The 23,655-nt window shown below is 54.8% G+C and overlaps 1 protein-coding gene and 1 long non-coding RNA gene across 6 annotated transcripts; one reads left to right on the top strand and one right to left on the bottom strand.

Moving 5' to 3' along the window:
- Positions 1-1,107: 1,107 nt before the first annotated feature.
- LOC146765941 (uncharacterized) lies at positions 1,108-3,765 on the bottom strand. Of its 2 annotated transcripts, none has more exons than XR_014958729.1 (3): positions 3,081-3,765; positions 2,938-3,018; positions 1,108-1,832 (listed from the first exon to the last, which is right to left on the bottom strand). It is a non-coding gene; the product is annotated as an uncharacterized LOC146765941 (long non-coding RNA). The 2 variants fall into 2 exon arrangements; XR_014958730.1 differs by lacking the exon at positions 1,108-1,832 and adding an exon at positions 1,839-2,178 and having other exon boundaries at positions 2,611-3,018.
- Positions 3,766-7,319: 3,554 nt separating this feature from the next.
- TLCD3B (TLC domain containing 3B) lies at positions 7,320-18,595 on the top strand. Of its 4 annotated transcripts, none has more exons than XM_085593557.1 (6): positions 7,320-7,428; positions 8,771-8,990; positions 11,447-11,548; positions 12,718-12,937; positions 14,440-14,535; positions 17,453-18,595. In XM_085593557.1, the coding sequence occupies exons 2-6, from the start codon at positions 8,788-8,790 to the stop codon at positions 17,723-17,725; spliced, it is 894 nt and encodes a 297-aa protein (XP_085449683.1). In that variant the 5' UTR covers positions 7,320-7,428; positions 8,771-8,787; the 3' UTR covers positions 17,726-18,595. The 4 variants fall into 4 exon arrangements, 2 of the variants coding, with proteins under 2 accessions (XP_085449683.1, XP_077645713.2); XR_014958727.1 differs by lacking the exon at positions 7,320-7,428 and having other exon boundaries at positions 8,735-8,990; positions 17,453-18,148; positions 18,403-18,595; XR_014958728.1 differs by lacking the exon at positions 7,320-7,428 and having other exon boundaries at positions 8,735-8,990; positions 17,453-18,169; positions 18,403-18,595.
- The last annotated feature ends 5,060 nt before the right edge of the window (positions 18,596-23,655 follow it).

Here is a 23,655-nt window from a genome sequence, read left to right as displayed (position 1 = left end):
CCGCCTTTGGAACCCCCAAAATCGGCACTTTGCACCCCAAAATCCGCCCCTGGAACCCCCAAAATCAGCATTTTGCACCCCAAAATCCCTAAAATCCGCACTGGGCACCCAAAATCTGCATTTTGCACCCCAAAATCTGCCCTGGAACCCCCAAAATCCACTCTGCACCCCAAATCCGCCTTTTTCACCGCAAAAATAAACTTTTTGCACCCCAAAATCCACCTTTTGAACCCCCAAATTTCTCTTTTTCTCTCACAAATGTGACTTTTTAACCCCAAATTCTGCCTTTGCACCCCAAATTCGACTTTTTCACCCCAAATTTTGCTTTTTGCACCCCCAAATTCTACTTTTGCGCCCACATATCCGACTTTTGCACCCCAAAATTTGACTTTTTCACACCAAAATTTGACTTTTGCACCCCAAATCTGCCTTTTGCACCCCAAAATTTGACTTTTCACCCCAAATTCTGCCGTCACTCTCAAATCTGAAATTTTCGCCTCTAATTTGACCTTTTTCACCTCAAATTTGACCCTATCTAACCCTTTTTGCCTCAAATTTGTCATTTTTGCCCCAAAATCAGATTTTTCCGTCCCAAATTTGCCCCAAATCTGCCTTTTTCACCTCAATATTGGCCCTTCCACTCCAATATTGACATTTTTCACCCCAAAATCTCCAATTTTCACCTCAAAATTTCTCTTCCCCGCCCCAAAATCTTTATTTTTCCCACCCAAAACTGTTCAAGCCCCCCAAAATCTTCATTTTCACCCCAAAATCTGCAGCTAGACACCAAAATCTGATTTTTTTACCTCACAATTTTCTCCCCATATCCCAAAATTTCCTTTTTCACCACAGATTTGCATTTTTACCCCCAAAATTTGCACTTTTTACCTCAGGATTTCTTCCCAACACCCCAAATTTGCATTTTTTTACCTCAAAATCTGTGTTTTTACCTCAAAATCTGCATTTTTACCTCAAAATCTGCTCCTTTTACCACAGAATTTCCTCCCAATCCGAAAAATCTGCACTTTAAACCTCAAAATTTGCATTTTTACCCCAAAATCTGCACTTTTCACCTCAAAACCTGCACTTTTTACCTCAAAACCTGCACTTTAACATCAAAATCTGGTTTTTCACCCCAAAAATTTGCATTTTCACCCCAAAATTTGCACTTTCCCCCTCAAAATTTTCACTTTTTCCTTCAGGATTTCCTCCCAACATCCAAAAATCACAATTTGACCTCCAAATCGACTTTTTCAACCTCAAAACCAGCACTTTTCGCCTCAAAATCTGAATTTTTACCCCAAAATCTGCATTTTCATCCCAAAAATCTGCAATTTCACCTCAAAAATCTTCATTTTCACCCCAAAAATCTGCATTTTTATCTCAAAATCTGCATTTTCACCTCAAAATCTGCACTTTTTACCTCACGATTTCCTCACCCACCACAAAATCTGCCCCAGACCCCAAAATCTGCATTTTTCATCCCAAAATCTGCACTTTATACCCCAAAATCTGCACTTTTCACATCAAAATCTGGATTTCTACCCTAAAATCTGCACTTTTTACCTCAAAATCTGCATTTTTACCCCAAAACCTGCACTTTTTACCTCACGATTTTTTCCCACACCACAAAATCTGCCCCAGACCCCAAAATCTGAACTTTTCACCCCAAAACCGGCACTTTTCACCCCAAAATCTGCATTTTTAACCCAAAACCTGCACTTTTCTCCTCAAAACCTGCACTTTTCACCCCAGAATCTGAATTTTTAACCCAAAACCTGCACTTTTCAACACAAAATCTGAATTTTTACCTCAAAAATCTCCATTTTTATCTCAAAATCTGCATTTTCACCTCAAAATCTGCACTTTTTACCTCACGATTTCCTCACCCACCACAAAATCTGCCCCAGACCCCAAAATCTGCATTTTTCATCCCAAAATCTGTACTTTATACCCCAAAATCTGCACTTTTCACATCAAAATCTGGATTTCTACCCTAAAATCTGCACTATTTACCATAAAATCTGCAGTTTTACCCCAAAATCTGCACTTTTTACCTCACGATTTTTTCCCACACCAGAAAATCTGCCCCAGACCCCAAAATCTGAACTTTCCCCCTCAAAATTTGCACTTTTTCCTTCAGGATTTCCTCCTGACCTCCAAAATTCACAATTTAACCTCCAAATTGACTTTTTTTTTTTACCACAAATACGGCACTTTTTACCCCAAAATCTGCATTTTCATCCCAAAAATCTGCACTTTTTACCTCAAAATCTGCATTTTTACCTCACGATCTTTTCCCACACTTCAAAATCTGCCCCAGATCCCAAAATCGGCACTTTTCACCCCAAAACCAGCACTTTTCACCTCAAAATCTGAATTTTTACCCCAAAAATCTGCATTTTAACCTCAAAATCTGGATTTCTACCCTAAAATCTGCAATTTTCGCCTCAAAATCTTCATTTCTACCCCAAAATCTGAATTTTTACCTCACGATTTCCTCACCCTCCACAAAATCTGTCCCAGACCCCAAAATCTGCACTTTTCGCCTCAAAACCTGCACTTTTTCCTTCAGGATTTCCTCCTGACCTCCAAAATTCACAATTTAACCTCCAAATTGACTTATTTTTTACCACAAAACCGGCACTTTTCACCTCAAAATCAGAATTTTTACCCCAAAATCTGCATTTTCATCCCAAAAATCTGCACTTTACCTCAAAATCTGCACTTTTCACCCCAAAATCCGGATTTCTACCCTAAAATCTGCACTTTGTACCTCAAAATCTGCATTTTTACCTCACTATTTTTTCCCGCACCACAAAATCTGCCCCAGACCCCAAAATCTGCACTTTTCACCCCAAAACCGGCACTTTTCACCTCAAAATCTGAATTTTTACCCTAAAATCTGCATTTTCATCCAAAAAATCTGCAATTTACCTCAAAATCTGCACTTTTTACCTCACGATCTTTTCCCACACTTCAAAATCTGCCCCAGATCCCAAAATCTGCACTTTTCACCTCAAAATCTGAATTTTTACCCCAAAAATCTGCATTTTAACCTAAAAATCTGCACTTTTCACCCCAAAATCTACACTTTTCATCACCAAATCTGAATTTCTACCCTAAAATCTGCAATTTTCGCCTCAAAATCTTAATTTCTACCCCAAAATCTGAATTTTTACCTCACGATTTCCTCACCCTCCACAAAATCTGTCCCAGACCCCAAAATCTGCACTTTTCACCCCAAAATCTGCATTTTTAACCCAAAACCTGCACTTTTCACCTCAAAACCTGCACTTTTCACCTCAAAATCTGGATTTCTACCCTAAAATCTGCACTTTTACCCCAAAATCTGCATTTTTAACCCAAAACCTGCACTTTTCTCCTCAAAATCTGCACTTTTCACTTCAGGATTTCCTCCCGACCTCCAAAATTCCCAATTTAACCTCCAAATCGACTTTTTTTTTACCTCAAAACCTGCACTTTTCACTCCAAAACCTGCATTTTCACCTCAAAATCTGCACTTTGCGCCCCAAAATCCGCTTTTTCCCCTCCAAACCCGCACTTTTCCCCTCACGTTTCCTCCAACCGCCCCCGACGCTCCCCCCGCACCCAAAATTCGCCTTTTTCGCCCCAAATTCCGCCCTTTCCCCCCCAAACCCCGCCTGGCCCGGCCCCGCCCCGTCCCCTTTTCCCTCCCGGCCCCAAATTTTCCCTTTTTCACCCCAAAATTCCCCCCCCCCCCCCCCCCCACCTTGGGCCGCGGCGCTCGCGGGCGGGGGCGGGGCTTGCGTCGGTGACGTCACCGCGCCCGCCCCGAGCGGGCGGGGCCTTAAAAGGGCAACGCCGCGAGCTGAGTCACGGTGGGGCCCACCGGGGGGTTGGGGGTCCCCGCGGGGAGTTTTGGGGGTCCCGGGGAGCATTTTGGGGTCCCCGGGGGGATTTTTGGGGGTCTTGAGAGGATTTTAGGGTCCTCGGGGGGATTTTTGGGGTCCCCGGGAGGATTTTGGGGGGTCTTGAGAGAATTTTTGGGGTCCCCGGGGGGATTTTTGGGGGTCTTGAGAGGATTTTGGGGTCCCCGGGGGGATTTTTGGGGGGTCTTGAGAGGATTTTTGGGGTCCCCGGGGGGATTTTTGGGGGGTCTTGAGAGGATTTTGGGGTCCCCGCGGGGATTTTTGGGAGGTATTTAGAGGATTTTGGGGGGTCTTGAGAGGATTTTGGGGTCCTCGGGGGGATTTTTGGGGGTCTTGAGAGGATTTTGGGGTCCCCGGGGGGATTTTTGGGGGGTATTGAGAGGATTTTGGGGGGTCTTGAGAGGATTTTGGGGTCCCCGGGGGGATTTTTGGGGGGTATTGAGAGGATTTTGGGGGGTCTTGAGAGGATTTTTGGGGTCCCCGGGGGGATTTTTGGGGGTCTTGAGAGGATTTTGGGGTTCCCGAGGGGGATTTTTGGGTCCCGAGGGGAATTTTTGGGGTCCTTGGGGGGATTTTGGGGTTCCCGTGGGAATTCTGGGGGGTCCTGAAGGGATTTTTGGGGTCCCAGCTGGGATTTTTGGGATTCCCGAGGGGGATTTTTGGGATTCCCGAGGGGGATTTTGGGGTCCCCGCGGGGATTTTGGGGTCCCAAGGGAATTTTTGGGGTTCCCTTGAGGATTTTGGGGGGGTCTTGAGAGGATTTTGGGGTTCCCGGGGGGATTTTGGGGTTCCCGGGGTCATTTTTGGGGTCCGGGGGAGATTTGGGGACAATGCCGGGGGATTTTTGGGGGTCTCTCCCTCCCCAGGCGGATTTTGGGATTTTTGGGGGTTTTTTTTTTGGGGTCTCTCCCTCCCCATTCACATTTTGGGTTATTTTGGGGTTTTTTGGGTTATTTTGGGGTCTCTCCCTCCCCATTCACATTTTGGGTTATTTTGGGGTTTTTTGGGTTATTTTGGGGTCTCTCCCTCCCCATTCACATTTTGGGGCTATTTTGGGGTTTTTTGGATTATTTTGGGGTCTCTCCCATCCCATTCACATTTGGGGTAAATTTTTGGGGTTTTTTTGGTTATTTTAGGGTCTCTCCCATCCCATTCACATTTGGGGTAAATTTTGGGGTTATTTTGGGGTTTGGGGTTAAATTTTGGGGTTATTTTGGGTTATTTTAGGCTCTCTCCCATCCCATTCACATTTGGGGTAAATTTTGGGGTTATTTGGGGGTTTGGGGTTAAATTTTGGGTTATTTTGGGTTATTTTAGGCTCTCTCCCATCCCAGGCAGATTTGGGGTTAAATTTTGGGTTATTTTGGGTTATTTTAGTGTCTCTCCCATCCCAGGCAGATTTGGGGTTAAATTTTGGGTTATTTTGGGTTATTTTAGGCTCTCTCCCATCCCAGGCAGATTTGGGGTTAAATTTTGGGTTATTTTGGGTTATTTTAGTGTCTCTCCCATCCCAGGCAGATTTGGGGTTAAATTTTGGGTTATTTTGGGTTATTTTAGGCTCTCTCCCATCCCAGGCAGATTTGGGGTAATTTTTTGGGTTATTTTGGGTTATTTTAGGCTCTCTCCCATCCCAGGCAGATTTTGGGGTCAATTCGGCCGTTTTTGGGGCTCACTCACCGTGGGGTGTCCGGGGCCGGCTCGGGGGGCTCCGGGGGCTCCCCCTTATATCGGGGTGGGGGGGGGGACCCCCCCGTGACCTTCTCGGGTCCCCTTTGACCTTTCGGGATCCCAAAATAGCCCCGCCCCTCCCCCACCCCCGGCCCGCGCTGGGGGAGGGGAGCGGCCGCCCCTCCCCCCCCCGCGGGCCGATTTTGGGGTTTCCCCCCCCGATTTTGGGGGTTTCCCGTTTTTTTTTTTTTTTGGGGGGGTCCCCTTCCCATTTTTTGGCTCCTCCCCCCCCGTTTTTAGGGATGGAATTCCCCAATTTTGGGACCCACCTCCCCCCCAATCCGAATATTTTTTTGGGGGGGGTTCGGCCGGAATTTTGGGGTCTCCCGTTTTGCCCTCCCCCTCAATTTTGGGGTGCAGCCCCTCCCCCCTCGTTTTGGGACCCTATCCCAAATTTTTGGGACCCCAAATTTGGCCCCTCCCCCGCTTTTAGGACCCCAAATTTTGGGGCTCTTCCCACTTTTAGGACCCCAAATTTTGGGGCTCTTCCCACTTTTGGGACCACAAATTTTGGGGCTCTTCCCACATTTTGGTACCCCAAATTTTGGGGCTCTTCCCCCTTTTTGTCACCCCAAATTTTGGGGCTCTTACCCCTTTTTGGTACCCCAAATTTGGGACTCCTCCCCCTTTTTGAGACCCCAAATTTGGCCCCTCCCCCAAATTTTTGGACCCCAAATTTTGGGGCCCCTCCCCCTTTTTGGCACCCCAAATTTTGGGTCTCCTCCCACTTTTGGGACCACAAATTTGGGGCTCCTCCCCCTTTTTGGCACCCCAAATTTGGGGCTCCTCCCACTTTTGGGACCACAAATTTGGCCCCTCCCCCAAATTTTTGGACCCCAAATTTGCCCCTCCCCTCCTTTTTGAGACCCCAAATTTGGGGCCCCTCCCCCCTTTTAGGAGTTCAAATTTTGGGGCCCCTCCCCCAAATTTTTGGGACCCCAAATTTGGTCCCTCCCCCCTTTTAGGACCCCAAATTTTGGGGCTCCTCCCACTTTTGGGACCACAAATTTGTGACCCCTCCCCCAAATTTTTGGGACCTCAAATTTGGCCCCTTCCCCCCTTTTGGGAGCCCAAATTTTGGGGCCCCTCCCCCTTTTTGGTGCCCCAAATTTTGGGGCTCTTCCCACTTTTGGGACCCCAAATTTTGGGACCCCTTCCCCAAATTTTGGGCCCCTCCCCCAATTTTTTGGAACGCCAAATTTGGCCCCTCCCCCCCTTTTAGGAGCCCAAATTTGGGGCCCCTCCCCCTTTTTGTCCCCCGAAATTTTGGGGTCCCCCTTTAGTCCCGCCCCCTCTTTACGATGCTAATGAGGGGGCGTGGCCTCAGTGGCGCGAGGGGCGGAGCCTCCTCCCCTTTCTCTTGCATTAAAATCTCATTAATATTCATGAGCACACACGCGACTGACTATTAAAACTCTATTAATATTCATGAGCGCGGCCCAGCTGACCGTTATTATGCTAAACAGCCCCGCCCACCTCATTAATATGCAAAAAACCGTCGCCGTCGCCGTGGCAACCCCGCACCGCGCGCTCCCATTGGCCGCCCTCCCCCCAAGCCCCGCCCCCCTTTTCTCCACCAATCAGCGCCGCCCCCGCGCTGCCCCGCGACGCGCGCTGATTGGCTGCCGGTCTCCGCCAATCAGCGCGCGCGGCGCTCCCGCCGCGGCCGTGGGGGCGGCGCCCGTGGGGGAGGGGGCTGATGGAAATTTATGCAAATGAGCGGCGGGAGCGCCGCGCTGAATATTCATGAGGCGCTGAGGGAGGCCGCAGACCCGCCCGGGTGCCGGTGAGAGGGAGATTTATGCAAATGAGGCGGGGAGTGGGGAGGGGGCGGGGCTTGGGGCTTGGCCCCTCCCCTTGGCCCAAAGCCACGCCCTTTTGTGACGTCACACGACCACGCCCCTTATGGCGCGACCAGCTCCGCTCCCTCTACGCGGCCACGCCCATTCCCGGTGGCCCCGCCCCTCCAGCCCCTCCCCATCTCCTTATTGGCTCCTTCCCCGAAGCCCCGCCCCCTCCCTACAGCCCCATTGGCCCCACCCGCTACTGGCCACGCCCCTCTTTAGACCCCGCCCAAGCCCCGCCCCCTCCGTTCATTCCCGGTGTCCCATTGGCCACGCCCCCAACCCATTAAGCCCCGCCCCCTATTCCCGGTATCCCCCGGGGTCCACTTGGCCACGCCCCCTCCTTTAAGCCACGCCCCCTCCGTTCATTCCCGATGTCCCATTGGCCACGCCCCCAAGCCCTTAAGCTCCGCCCCCTATTCCCGGTATCCCCCGGGGTCCAATTGGCCACGCCCCCACCTTTAAGCCACGCCCCCTCCCTTCATTCCCGGAGTCCCATTGGCCACGCCCCCACCTTTAAGCCACGCCCCCTCCCTTCATTCCCGGTGTCCCATTGGCCACGCCCCCTCCGTTCATTCCCGGTGTCACCCGGTGTCCCCTTGACCACGCCCCTAAACCCTTGAGCCCCGCCCCTCCGTTCATTCCCTGTGTCCCATTGGCCACGCCCCTCCTTTAAGCCACGCCCCTCCGTCATTCCCGGTGTCCCATTGGCCACACCCCCACCTTTAAGCCACGCCCCCTTTCCCGGCGTCCCCACCGGTGTCCCCTTGGCCCCGCCCCCTCCGTTCTTTCCCGGTGTTTCCTTGGCCCCGCCCCTAAACCCCTTAAGCCCCGCCCCTCCGTTCATTCCCGGTGTCCCATTGGCCACGCCCCCAACCCATTAAGCCCCGCCCCTATTCCCGGTATCCCCCGGGGTCCCATTGGCCACGCCCCCTCCTTTAAGCCACGCCCCCTCCGTTCATTCCCGATGTCCCATTGGCCACGCCCCCTCCTTTAAGCCACGCCCCCTTTCCCGGTGCCCCCGCCGGTGTCCCCTTGGCCCCGCCCCCTCCGTTCATTCCCGGTGTCCCCTTGGCCCCGCCCCTAACCCCCTCCAGCCCCGCCCCCTCCGGGCCCCGCCCCGTTTCCCGGTGTCCCCGCCGGTGTCCCCTTGGCCCCGCCCCTCCGGCCATGCCCGCCGTCCCCGCCGTCCCCCCGCCGTCCCCGGGCCGTCCCCGCTCCGTCCCCGCCGTCCCCCCGCCGCCCACCCCCGGTTCCTCCCGTTGAGCCCCGCCCCGCCGGCAGGCCCCGCCCGCCCGGCCATGCCCGGCGCCGCGGTGTCGCCGGTGTCGCCGCCGGTGTCGCCGGTGTCGCGGGCGGCGCTGCCGCTGTTCCCGGCGCTGCCGGCGGGGCTGCTGTGCCTGCCGGGGCTGCTCTTCTTCCCGGGGCTCTTCGTGCTGGCCCGCCGGGCGCTGGCCGCCATCGCCGGCTGCCCCCCGGGCCGCGCCACCGTGCTGGCCGCCAGGTGACACCGCGGGGACAGCGCGGGAGGGGACGGGGACACGGGGATGGGGATGGGGACACGGGGATGGGGACACGGGGATGGGGATGGGGACACCGCGGGGACAGCGGGGACAGCGGGGACGGGGACACGGGGATGGGGATGGGGACACGGGGATGGGACACGGGGATGGGACACGGGGATGGGGACACGGGGATGGGGATGGGGACACGGGGATGGGGACACGGGGATGGGACACGGGGATGGGGATGGGGACACGGGGATGGGGACACGGGGATGGGGACACGGGGATGGGGATGGGGACACGGGGATGGGGACACGGGGATGGGGACACGGGGATGGGGACACGGGGATGGGACACGGGGATGGGGATGGGGACACGGGGATGGGGACACGGGGATGGGGACACGGGGATGGGGACAGGGACAGGGACAGGGACAGGGACAGGGACAGGGACAGGGACACGGGGATGGGGACACGGGGATGGGGACAGGGACAGGGACACGGTGCTGGCTGCCAGGTGGGCTTGGGGACAGCCAGGGGACAGGGAGGGGACAGAGAGGGGGATGGGAGGGGACAAGGATGAGGACAAGGATGGGGGCAGGGAGAGGACATGGAGGGGACAGGCAGGGGACAGGGCTGGGGACACTGCAGGGACAGGGATGGGTGGCACTGGGCCAGGGAGGGGACAGGGATGGGGTTGGGAGGTGACAGGGATGGGGACAAGGATGGGGACAGGAAGGGGACAGGGAGGGGACAGGGAGCAGACAGGGATGGGGACAGGGAGGGGACAGGGAGGGGACACTGCAGGGACAGGGATGGGTGGCACTGGGCCAGGGAGGGGACAGGGATGGGGACAAGGATGGGGACAGGAAGGGGACAGGGAGGGGACAGGGCTGGGGACACGACAAGGCCAAGGCTCAGGTGGCCCTGGGCAGGGACAGGGCTGGGGACAGAGATGGGGACACTGCAGGGACAGGGAGGGGTGGCACCGGGCCAGGGATGGGACAGCGAGGGGACACCGAGGGGACAGCGAGGGGACACCGAGGGGACAGGGCCACTTCCAGGCCGGTGGTGGCCCGGGCACGGGGGGACCAGGGACGGTGACAATGACAAGGCCAGGCCGGGGGGGTGGTGACAATCCGGAGGGGATTGGGGACAATCCGGGGGGATCAGGGACAGGACAGGGACAATCCGGGGGGGGTGGTGACAATCCGGTGGGGATTGGGGACAATCCGGGGGGGGTGGTGACAATCGGGGGGGATTGGGGACAATCCGGGGGGGGTGGTGACAATCCGGGGGGGGGCAGGGCAGGATTAGCCGGTGACGCGGGGACAGCGTGGGGACACGGGGACACGGGGACACGGGGACACGGGGACACGGGGACACGGCTTAGGGACGTCAGCGCGGGCCCGTCCCCCGCCCTGCCACCCGCGTGTCACCCGCGTGTCACCCGTGCCACCCGCGTGTCACCCGTGTCCCCGTGCCACCCGTGTCCCCCGCGTGTCACCCGCGTGTCACCCGTGTCACCCGCGTGTCACCCGTGTCCCCCGTGTGTCACCCGTGTGTCACCCGTGTGTCACCCGCGTGTCACCCGTGTCACCCGCGTGTCACCCGCGTGTCACCCGTGCCACCCGCGTGTCACCCGTGTCCCCGTGCCACCCGTGTCACCGTCGGGCCCATCGCCCGCCCTGTCACCCCTGTGTCACTCCCGTGTCCCCTCTGTGTCCCCCGATGTCCCCAATGTCCCCCGTGTCCCCAGGCTGCTGTCCTTGGTGCTGATGTCCCTGTGTCCCCATGTCCCCAATGTCCCCTCTGTCACTCAGTGTCCCCAATGTCCCCAGTGTCCCCTGTCCCCCCACTGTCCCCACTGTCCCCAATGTCCCCAATGTCCCCAATGTCCCAAATGTCCCCAATGTCCCCAATGTCCCCATGTCCCCCCAATGTCCCCAATGTCTTCAATGTCCCCAGTGTCCCCACTGTCCCCACTGTCCCCAATGTCCCCATGTCCCCCCAATGTCTCCAACATCCCCAATGTCTCCAATGTCTTCAATGTCCCCATGTCCACAATGTCCCCATGTCCCCATGTCCCCAATGTCCCAATGTCCCCGATGTCCCCATGTCCCCCCCATGTCCCCAATGTCCCCAATGTCCCCCCTGCTGTCCCTGATGTCCCCACTGTCCCCATGTCCCCCCAATGTCCCCAATGTCCCAATGTCCCCGATGTCCCCAATGTCCCCATGTCCCCAATGTCCCCAATGTCCCCATGTCCCCCCAATGTCCCCGATGTCCCCAATGTCCCCGATGTCCCCATGTCCCCAATGTCCCCAATGTCCCAATGTCCCCAATGTCCCCAATGTCCCCATGTCCCCATGTCCCCATGTCCCCACTGTCCCCATGTCCCCAATGTCCCCACTGTCCCCGCTGTCCCCATGTCCCCGCTGTCCCCGTGTCCCCAGTGATGTCCCTGTCCCCAGGCTGGTGTCCTCGGTGCAGGCGGTGATGGCCTCCACGGCCGGGTTCATCATCTCCAGATCCTGCCAGCACGTCCTGGACGACCAGTGAGTGACACGGGGGACACTGGGGACACTGGGGACAGTGGGGACAGTGGGGACAGTGGGGACACTGGGGACACTGGGGACACTGGGGACACTGGGGACACTGGGGACATTGGGGACACTGGGGACACTGGGGACACTGGGGACACTGGGGACATTGGGGACACTGGGGACACTGGGGACATGGGGACACTGGGGACATTGGGGACATGGGGACACTGGGGACACTGGGGACAGTGGGGACACTGGGGACACTGGGGACAGTGGGGACACTGGGGACGTTGGGGACACTGGGGACACACCTGGGCACGTCTGGACACACTTTGAGCCCACCTGTGCCCACCTGGGACACACCTGGGCACTCTGGGACACACCTGGGCACACCTGGGCACATCTGGGCACATCTGGGATACACCAGGGACACCCGGGCGCACTTTGAGCACACCTGGGCACACCTGGGACACACCTGGGCACACCTGGGCACATCTGGGATATACCTGGGCACACCTGGGCACACTTGGACCACATCTGGGCACACCTGGGGCACACATGGGCACAGGTGAGACACACCCGGGATATACCTGGGCACACTTTAAACCCACCTGGGCACACTTGAGCACACCTGGGGGCACCTGAGATACACCTGGAAGACGCCAGGGACACCCGGGCACACTTTGACCACACCTGGGCACACCTGGGCACACCTGGGCACACCTGGGATATGCCTGGGTACACTTTAAACCCACCTGGGGCACACCTGGGGGAACCTGGGCACACCTGGGCACACTTCGACCACACCTGGGATATACCTGGGCACACTTGGGACACACCTGGGCAAACCTGGGCACACCTGGGCACTCTGGGGCACACATGGGGACACCTGGGCACACTTTGAGCACACCTGGGCACACCTGGGGCACTCTGGGACACATGTGGGACACACCTGGGCAGTCTGGGGCACACCTGGGCACACCTGGGCACACTTTAACCCCACCTGGGGCACACCTGGGCACACCTGGGGCACACCTGGGCACACCTGGGCACACCTGGGCACAGCTGGGGCACACCTGGGCACACTTCGACTCCACCTGGGCACACCTGGGGCACACCTGAGCACACCTGGGCACACCTGGGCACACCCGGGGCACACCCGTGCCCACCTGCGCCCGCAGGCACTGGCTGGCCGCCGCCTACCCGCCCTTCGCCGTGCCCTACTTCGTGTACGACGTCTACGCCATGTACCTGTGCCACCTGCAGCGCGCCCAGGTGAAGGGGCACGGCCAGGGGGGCACGGGCGGTGCCCGCGCCGCCGCCGCCGCCTTCCTGCGCCGCGAGCTGCTGATGGTGCTGCACCACGCCGCCATGGTGCTGGTCTGCTTCCCCGTGGCCACCGTGAGTACCCGGGGCACCTGGGGGCACCTGGGCAGGGTTAAACACACCTGGGCACACCTGGGATACACCTGGGCACACCTGGGAAGGGTTAAACACACCTGGGCACTCACCTGGGCACACCTGGGCAGGGTTAAACACACCTGGGCACTCACCTGGGCACACCTGGGGAGGACTCGGGGACAGTTTTGGGGACCCTGGGGACACTTTGGGGACACCTGGAGGGGTTGGGGTCACTTGGGGGACACCTTTGGGACACTCCGGGGACACTTTGGGGACACCTTGGGGTGTTGGTGACACTTCGGGGTGTTGGTGACACTTTGGGGGGTTGGTGACACTTTGGGGGGTTGGTGACACTTTGGGACACTTTGGGGACACTTTGAGGGGCTTGGGGACACCTGGGGACACCTGGGGACACTTTTTGGGGGTTGGTGACACTTGGGGACACCCTGGGGACACTCTGGGGGTGTCTGGGACATTTTGGGGGGGGTCGGTGACACTTGGGGACACTCGGGGGACACCTGGTGGCATTTGGGGACACTTTGGGGGGTGGAGACAATTTGGGGACACTCGGGGACACTTTGGGGCCACTTTGGTGACACTTGGGGACACTTTGGGGGGGTTGGTGACACTTGGGGGGGCTGGGTGACACTTGGTGACACTTGGGGACACTCTGGGCAGGTTGGTGACACTTTGGGGGGGGTCGGTGACACTCCGGTGACATTTGGGGACACTTTGGGGGGGGTTGGTGACACTTGGGGACACTCGGGGGACACCTGGTGGCATTTGGGGACACTTTGGGGGCTGGGTGACACTCTGGTGACATTTGGGGACACTTTGGTGACATTTGCTGACATTTGGGGACACTTTGGGGGGCTTTGGGACATTTGGGGACACTCTGGGCAGGTTGGTGACACTCTGGTGACGTTTGGTGACACTTGGTGACACTCGGGGAGGAACCGGTGACACTCTGGTGACACTTGGTGACACTTTGGGGGGGGTTTGGGACATTTGGGGACATTTCGGGGGGGTGGAGACAATTTGGGGACACTTGGTGACACTTGGGGACACTTTGGGGGGTTGGTGACACTCAGTGACACTCTGGGCAGGTTGGTGACACTTGGGGACACTCGGGGACACTCTGGTGACACTCTGGTGACACTTGGGGACACTTGGGGACACTTTGGTGACATTTGGGGCCACTTTGGGGCCACTTTGGTGACACTTGGCGACACTTAGGGGGGGTCGGTGACATTCTGGTGACACTTGGTGACACTTTGGGGGGGTTTGGGACATTTGGGGACATTTTGGGGGGGTGGAGACAATTTGGGGACACTTGGTGACACTTGGGGACACTTTGGTGACACTTTGGTGACACTTGGGGACACTTGGTGACACTTGGTGACACTTGGTGACACTTTGGTGACACTTGGTGACATTTGGTGACACCTTGGTGACACTTTGGTGACACTTTGGTGACACTTTGGTGGCCCTCGGTGTCCCAGCTGTGGCGCCAGGGCAAAGGCGATTTCTTCCTGGGCTGCCTCCTGATGGCCGAGCTGAGCACGCCCTTCGTGTGCCTGGGCAAGGTCCTCATCCTGGTGAGTGTCCCCAAGATGTCCCCAAGTGTCCCCGAGTGTCCCCAGGTCCCAAATCCCAAAAAACCCCAAAAAAATCCCACAAAAAATGGTCAAAAAACGGAAAAATCCCCAAAAAAATCACCAAAAAATCCCCCAAAAATCCCAGAAAACTCCAAATCCTGGGCGAGGTTCTAATCCTGGTGAGTGTCCCCAAAATGTCCCCAAAAATGTCCCCAGGTGTCCCCAAGTGTCCCCAGGTCCCAAATCCCAAAAAACCCCGAGAAAATCCCACAAAAAATGGCCAAAAAATGGAAAAATCCCCAAAAAAATCACCAAAAAATCCCAGAAAACTCCAAATCCTGGGTGAGGTTTTTATCATGGTGAGTGTCCCCAAATGTCCCCAAAAATGTCCCCAAGTGTCCCCAATTGTCCCCAGATCCCAAATCCCAAGAAACCCCCAAAAAATCCCACAAAAAACGGCCAAAAAATGGAAAAATCCCCCAAAAATCCCCCCAAAAAATCCCAGAAAACTCCAAATCCTGGGCGAGGTTCTTATCCTGGTGAGTGTCCCCAGAATGTCCCCAAAAATGTCCCCAAAAATGTCCCCAAGTGTTCCCAAATGTCCCCAGATCCCAAATCCCAAAAAACCCCCGAGAAAATCCCACAAAAAATGGCCAAAAAATGGAAAAATCCCCCAAAATTCCATCAAATTCACCCCAAAATCCCCAAGGAGGCACCAAAAATTCCTGGAAAATCAAAAAAAAAATCCCAAAAAAATCCCAAAAAAATTCCCAAAAAAATTCCCAAACAAATCCCCCAAAATCCCCCCCCCCAAAAAAAAAAAAATCTCCATAAATCTTAAAAAAATCCCCAAAAAATCCCCCAAAAATCGCCCCCAAAAAATCCAAAAAGAATCCCCAAAAATCCCAAAAAAACCCCCCAAAATCCCCCAAAAAATCTCCCAAAAAAATCCACAAAAAATCTGAAAAGAATCTCCCAAAATCCCCAAAAAATCCCCCAAAAAACTCCCCAAAAAAATCCAAAAATCCTCAAAAAATCACCCCAAAATAAAAAAATCTCCTAAAAATCCCTAAAAAATTCTAAAAATCCCCAAAATTTCCTAAAAACCCCAAAAATATCTCAAAAACCCCCAAAAATATCCTAAAAACCCCAAAAAGATCCCAAAAAATGCTGCAGAAAATCCCAATTCCAGAAAATTCTAAAAAAATCCAAAAAAATTTCCCCGAAAATGCCAAAATTGCCTCCAAATCCCCAAAAATCCCCAAAAATCCTAAAAAGATACAAAAAATAAAAAATGCTCAAAATCACCCAAAATTCCCAAGAAAATTACCCAAAAATTCCAAGAAATGGATAAAAATCCCCCAAAAAATCTCCAAAAATCCCCCAAAATTCCCCAAAATTCCCCAAAATCCCCAAAATTCCCCCAAATCCGAAAAAAATTCCCAGAAATCCCCAAAAATCCCCAAAAATCCCCGAAATTACCAAAATCTCCAAAAAATCCCCCAAAATTCCCCCAAATTTTCCAAATCCCAAAAAATCCCCCAAAATCCCCAAAATCACAAAAAATTCCCCCAAATCCCAAAAAATCTGCCAAATTCACAAAATCCCCTGAAATCCCCAAAATTTCCCCCAAAATTGTAAAAAAATCCCCCCAAATCCCCAAAAATCAAAAAAATCCCCCAAAAATCCCCAAAACCCCCAAAATCTCAAAAAAATCCTCAAAAGTGACCCAAAATCCCAAAAATCCCCCCAAATTCCCCAAAATTCCTCCAAATCCCAAAAAACCATCAAAATTCACAAAATCCCCTGAAATACCAAAAAATTCCCCAAAAATCCCAAAAAAATCCCCAAAAAAATCCCCCAAAATTCCCCCAAATTCCCCAAATCCGGAGCCCCAGGAGAGGCCCCAATCCTGAACCCCCCTGAGATGCCACCACGGGCTCCTCGTGTCCCCCTGAGCCCAGCAGAGCTGTCAGGGTGTCCCCCACCCCCTGGAGACCCCAAAACCACATCAGGGTCACATCCAGAACATCCCAATTGTCCTCCTCAAACCCCCCTGAGATGCGGCCACCACGGGTTCCTCGTGTTCCCCTCACCCCAGCAGAGCTGTCAGGGTCTCCCCATGTCCCTGGCCCCACGGAGGCCCCAAAACCACATCGGGGCCACATTCAGAGCATCTCCATTGTCCTCCTCAAACCCCACTGAAATGTGGCCACCACGGGTTCCTCCTCTTCACCTCACCACACAAGAACCTTTGAGGTCTCCCCATGTCCCTCAATCCCCGCAGACCCCAAAACAACATCTGGCCCCTTCTAGAAAGTTCCCCATTGTCCTCCTCAAACCCCCCTGAGATGCGGCCACCACGGGTTCCTCGCGTTCCCCTCACCCCAGCAGAGCTGTCAGGGTGTCCCCGTGTCCCCCATTGCCTGGAGACCCCAAAACCACATCGGGGTCACATCCAGAGCGTCTCCATTGGGTTCTCTAAACCCTATTGAGATGCGGCCACCACGGGTTCCTCCCCTTCCCCTCACCCCAGCAGAGCTGTCAGGGTGTCCCCGTGTCCCTCACGCCCCGGAGACCCCAAAATCATATTGGGGTCACATCCAGAGCATCTCCATTGTCCTCGTCAAACCCTCCTGAGATGCGTCCACCACGGGTTCCTCCCCTTCCCCTCACTGCACAAGAACCTTTGAGGTCTCCCTGTGTCCCTCAATCCCCAGAGACCCCAAAACAACATCTGGCCCCTTCTAGAAAGTTCCCCATTGTCCTCCTCAAACCCCCCTGAGATGCAGCCACCACGGGTTCCTCGCGTTCCCCTCACCCCAGCAGAGCTGTCAGGGTGTCCCCGTGTCCCCGGCCCCGCGGAGGCCCCGTGCCACCCACCCGCGGTGACCGAGGCGCCGTCGCTGTGGCGCAGCTGCGGCGGCAGCACACGGCGCTGCACAAGCTGAACGGGCTGGCGCTGCTGGTGACCTTCCTGGGCTGCCGCGTGCTCCTCTTCCCGTACCTCTACTGGGCCTACGGGCGGCAGCGGGGCCTGGCGCTGCTGCGCGTCCCGGCCGCGCTGCCCCCGGCCTACAACGCCGCCGCCGCCGCCCTGGCCGCGCCCCAGCTCTACTGGTTCGGTCTCATCTGCCGCGGCGCCTGGCGCCTCTTCCGGCCCGCCGGCAGCCCGCCGCGCCCGCCCTGAGGGGACAACCGGGGGCACCTCGGGGTGGCCTGGGGGGGAGCTCGGGGTGGCCTTGGGGTGACATCAGGGTGGCCTCAGGGTGGCCTGGGGGTGACCTCGGGGTGATCTGGGGGTGATCCAGGGTGGCCTTGGGGTGGCCTCAGGGGGATCTGGGGTGACCTCGGGGTGGTCTCGGGGGGACTTTGGGGTGACCTCAGGGGGATCCAGGGTGGCCTCAGGGTGGCCTCAGGGGAACTTCGGGGTGACCTCAGGGTGGCCTTGGGGTGACCTCGAGGGGATCTGGGGTGGCTGTGGGGCACCCTGGGGTGGCTTTGGGTCCCTTTGGGGTCTCCATGGGGCACCTGGGGTGGCTTTGGGACATCCGTGGGACACCCTGAAGAGGACACCGCAGGGTGGCCATGGGACACCCATGGGACACCTGAGGTGGCTTTGGGACACCCTGGGGTGGCTTTGGGACACCCATGGACACCTGGGGTGGCTTTGGGACACCCATGGACATCTGGGGTGGCTTTGGGACACCCTGGGATGGCTTTGGGACACCCATGGACATCTGGGGTGGCTTTGGGACACCCATGGACATCTGGGGTGGCTTTGGGACACCCATGGACACCTGGGGTGGCTTTGGGACACCCATGGGACACCCTGGGGTGGCTTTGGGACACCCATGGACACCTGAGGTGGCTTTGGGACACCCATGGGACACCTGGGGTGGCTTTGGGACACCCATGGACACCTGAGGTGGCTTTGGGACACCCATGGGACACCTGGGGTGGCTTTGGGACACCCATGGACACCTGGGGTGGCTTTGGGACACCCATGGACACCTTTGGGTCCCGCCCCTCCCCCAATAAAGCTGCGGCACCCCCGGCACTGAGAGAGTCCGGCCTGGGGGGAGGGGCGGGAGTGACCAATGAGTGACCAGTGAGTGACCAGTGAGTGACCAATGAGTGATCAATGAGTGACCCTGAGTGACCAATGAGTGATCAATGAGTGATCAATGAGTGACCCTTGAGTGACCAGAGTGACCCTGAGTGACCAATGAGTGATCAATGAGTGACCAATGAGTGACCAATGAGTGATCAATGAGTGACCCCTGAGTGACCACTGAGTGACCATGAGTGACCAATGAGTGATCAATGAGTGATCAATGAGTGACCAATGAGTGACCAGAGTGACCCTGAGTGACCAATGAGTGACCAATGAGTGACCAATGAGTGACCAATGAGTGATCAATGAGTGACCAACGAGTGACCAGTGAGTGACCCTGAGTGACCAATGAGTGACCAACGAGTGACCAGTGAGTGATCAATGAGTGACCAATGAGTGACCAGTGAGTGACCAATGAGTGACCAGTGAGTGACCCTGAGTGACCACTGAGTGACCAATGAGTGACCACTGAGTGACCAGTGAGTGATCAATGAGTGACCAATGAGTGACCAATGAGTGACCAGTGAGTGACCCTGAGTGACCAATGAGTGACCCCGAGTGACCAATGAGTGACCAATGAGTGACCACTGAGTGACCAGAGTGACCAATGAGTGACCAGTGAGTGACCAATGAGTGACCAATGAGTGACCCCTGAGTGACCAATGAGTGACCAGTGAGTGACCAATGAGTGACCAGAGTGACCCTGAGTGACCAATGAGTGACCAATGAGTGACCAATGAGTGACCAGTGAGTGACCAATGAGTGATCAATGAGTGACCAATGAGTGACCAGTGAGTGACCAATGAGTGACCAATGAGTGACCAATGAGTGACCAGAGTGACCCTGAGTGACCAATGAGTGACCAATGAGTGACCAGAGTGACCAGTGAGTGACCAATGAGTGACCAATGAGTGACCAATGAGTGACCCCGAGTGACCAATGAGTGACCAATGAGTGACCAGTGAGTGACCAATGAGTGACCAATGAGTGATCAATGAGTGACCAATGAGTGACCAATGAGTGACCAATGAGTGATCAATGAGTGACCCTGAGTGACCAATGAGTGACCAATGAGTGACCAATGAGTGACCAATGAGTGACCACTGAGTGACCAATGAGTGACCAATGAGTGACCCTGAGTGACCAATGAGTGACCCCGAGTGACCAATGAGTGACCAATGAGTGATCAATGAGTGATCAATGAGTGACCAATGAGTGACCAATGAGTGACCCTGAGTGACCAATGAGTGACCCTGAGTGACCCTGAGTGACCAATGAGTGACCAATGAGTGACCAATGAGTGACCCTGAGTGACCAATGAGTGACCAATGAGTGACCCTGAGTGACCAATGAGTGACCAATGAATGACCAATGAGTGACCAATGAGTGACCAGAGTGACCAATGAGTGACCAATGAATGACCAATGAGTGACCAATGAGTGACCAATGAGTGACCAATGAGTGACCAATGAGTGACCCTGAGTGACCAATGAGTGACCAATGAGTGACCAGTGAGTGACCAATGAGTGATCAGTGAGTGACCAATGAGTGACCAATGAGTGATCAATGAGTGACCAATGAGTGACCAATGAGTGATCAATGAGTGACCAATGAGTGACCAGAGTGACCAATGAGTGACCCTGAGTGACCAATGAGTGACCAATGAGTGACCCTGAGTGACCTGAGTGACCAATGAGTGATCAATGAGTGACCAATGAGTGACCAATGAGTGACCAATGAGTGACCAGTGAGTGACCAATGAGTGACCAATGAGTGACCAATGAGTGACCAATGAGTGATCAATGAGTGATCAATGAGTGACCAATGAGTGACCAATGAGTGACCAATGAGTGACCAGTGAGTGACCAATGAGTGACCAATGAGTGATCAATGAGTGACCACTGAGTGACCCCGGCATGGAAAGGGTTAAAAGTTCCACAAAATCCCAAATTTAATAAAATTCCAAATTAAAAAAAAATCTGAATTAATAAAAAAAATTAAATTAAAACCATGAGAAATTAATTTTAAAATTCCAAATAAATTAAAAAATTCCAAATAAATTTAAAAATTATGAATAAATTTAAAATGACAAATCAATTTAAAAATGTTAAATAAATTTAAAAATGACAAATACATTAAAAATGACAAATACATTTTAAAATGTCAAATAATTTAAATAATTACAAATTTAAAAATTATGCATAAAAAATGACAAATTTAACACCGGAGAAATTCAGAAAAGAGAAATAAATTTTAAAATTCTAAATGGATTAAAAAATGACAAATAAACGTATAAATTACGAATTAAGAGCGGCAAATTTTAAAATGAGGAATACATTTTAAAATTTTAAATAAATTTTTAAATTCCAAATAAATTTTAAATTCCAAATAAATTTAAAAATGAGGAATTAATTGAAATAATTACAAATAATTAGGAAAATATAAATAAATTTTAAATTCCAAATAAATTTAAAAATGAGGAATTAATTGAAATAATTACAAATAAGTAGGAAAATATAAATAAATTTTAAATTCCAAATAAATTTAAAAATGAGGAATTAATTGAAATAATTACAAATAATTAGGAAAATAGAAATAAATTTAATTGACAGATGTCCCTGATTGGTCGGGCTTGGATGGGGTCCAAGAAGCCCCAAAATGGCCCAAAAAGCCCCAAAATGGCCCAAAAAGCCCCAAAATGGCCCCAAATGGCCCCAAAATTCCATTTTTGGGTGGGATGGATGGATGGGATGGATGGTGGGATGGAGCAGGTGGAGGAAAGGTCCCAGGAGGGCCCAAAGGAGACGTCACCGGCCGGTGGCATCGGTGCCACCCTGACCTCGGTGTCACCAGCCCTGGGGTCATTGTCACCTTGATGTCACCTCCTCAGTGCCACCAACCCTGGGGTCATTGTCACCCTGGTGTCACCTCCTCGGTGCAACCAGCCCCGGTGTCATTGTCACCTTGATGTCACCTCCTCGGTGCCACCAACCCGAGTGCCACCCTCACCTCAGTGCCACCAACCCTGGTCTCATTGTCACCCTGGTGTCACCTCCTCAGTGCCACCAGCCCTGGGGTCACCCTGACCTCGGTGCCACCAACCCCGGGGTCATTGTCACCCTGGTGTCACCCTGACCTCGGTGCCACCCTGACCTCGGTGCCACCCTCACCTCGGTGCCACCAACCCCGGGGTCATTGTCACCTCGGTGCCACCAACCCCGGGGTCATTGTCACCTTGATGTCACCCCCTCAGTGCCACCAACCCTGGTGTCACTCCCACCCTGGTGCCACCTGACCTCGGTGCCACCAACCCCGGGGTCATTGTCACCTCGGTGCTACCAACCCCGGGGCCATTGTCACCCTGGTGTCACCTTCTCAGTGCCACCCACCCTGGTGTCACCCTCATCTCAGTGTCTCCCTCACCTTGGTGCCACCAGCCCTGGAGTCATTGTCACCCTGGTGTCACCTCCTCGGTGCCACCAACCCTGGTGTCACTCCCACCCTGGTGCCACCTGACCTCGGTGCCACCAGCCCCGGTGTCATTGTCACCTTGATGTCACCTGCTCGGAGCCACCAACCCTGGGGTCACCCTCACCTCGGTGCCACCCTCACCTCGGTGCCACCAACCCTGGTGTCATTGTCACCCTGGTGTCACCTCCTCAATGCCATCAGCCCTGGTGCCACCCTCACCTCAGTGCCACCAGCCCCGGTGTCATTGTCACCTTGGTGCCACCAGCCCTGGTGCCACCTGATCTCGGTGTCACCCTGACCTCGGTGTCACCAGCCCCGGGGTCATTGTCACCCTGGTGTCACCAGCCCTGGAGTCATTGTCACCTTGATGTCACCTGCTCAGTGCCACCAACCCTGGTGCCACCCTCACCTCGGTGCCACCAACGGCAGGTCACCTGTTCCTCGGTGCCCACCTTCTCCTTGGTGTCACCAACCTTGGTGCCACCTTGATCTTGGTGTCACCCTCACCTCGGTGCCACGATGACCTCAGTGCCACCAGCCCCGGTGCCACCCTCACCTTGGTGCCACCCACCCTGGTGTCATTGTCACCTTGGTGCCACCTCCTCAGTGCCAACCACCTCGGTGCCACCCTGACCTCGGTGCCACCAGCCTCGGTGTCATTGTCACCCCGGTGTCACCTCCTCAGTGCCACCCACCCTCGTGTCACCCCCACCTCGGTGTCACCTTGATCTTGGTGTCACCAACCCTGGTCTCACTCTCACCTTGGTGTCACCTCCTCAGTGTCACCCGACCTGGTGCCACCCTGACCTCGGTGTCACCTTGATCTTGGTGTCACCAACCTTGGTGTCACCAACCTTGGTGCCACCTTCAGCTTTGTGTCACCTTCCCCTCAGTGTCACTCACCCTGGGGCCACCCTGACCTTGGTGTCACCTTGATCTTGGTGTCACCAACCTTGGTGTCACCCTCGCCTTGATGTCACCTTGGTGTCACCAACCCTGGTTTCATTCTCAGCTTGGTGTCACCTTGATCTTGGTGTCCCCAGCCTTAGTGCCACCCTCCCCTCGGTGTCACCTCCTCAGTGTCACCAACCTTGGTCTCATCCTCACTGGTGTCACCCTCGCCTTGATGTCACCTCGGTGTCACCAACCCTGGTGTCACCCTCACCTTGGTGCCACCCACCCTGGTGTCACTGTCACCCTGGTGTCACCTCCACAGTGTCACCGACCTCGGTGCCACCAACCCGGGTGCCACCCTCAGCTTTGTGTCACTTTCCCCTCAGTGCCACCAACCCTGGTGTCACCCTCAGCTCGATGTCACCTTCATTGGTGTCACCAACCTCGCTGTCACCCCCACCTCGGTGCCACCTCCTCAGTGCCACCAACCCTGGTGCCACCCTCACCTTGATGTCACCTTGGTGTCACCAACCCTGGTGCCACCTTCACCTTGGTGTCACCAACCTTGGTGTCACCTCCTCAGTGCCACCAACCCTGGTGCCACCCTCACCTTGATGTCATCGAGACCTTGGTGTCAC

The sequence above is a fragment of the Lonchura striata genome, chromosome 16 (assembly GCF_050655825.1).
Source record: "Lonchura striata isolate lonStrDom1 chromosome 16, ASM5065582v1, whole genome shotgun sequence".
In the NCBI taxonomy this organism is placed as follows: domain Eukaryota; kingdom Metazoa; phylum Chordata; class Aves; order Passeriformes; family Estrildidae; genus Lonchura; species Lonchura striata.
This window is presented reverse-complemented; position numbering and strand designations above follow the sequence as displayed.

What these genes read in the sequence shown, in the direction of transcription:
- TLCD3B (XM_085593557.1), top strand. Translation starts at nt 8,788, where the DNA reads ATGCCCGGCGCCGCGGTGTCGCCGGTGTCGCCGCCGGTGTCGCCGGTG. An exon ending in CAGCACGTCCTGGACGACCA is followed by an intron (nt 11,549 to 12,717) that starts GTGAGTGACACG and finishes CTGCGCCCGCAG; the next exon opens with GCACTGGCTGGCCGCCGCCT. An exon ending in TGGGCAAGGTCCTCATCCTG is followed by an intron (nt 14,536 to 17,452) that starts GTGAGTGTCCCC and finishes GCTGTGGCGCAG; the next exon opens with CTGCGGCGGCAGCACACGGC.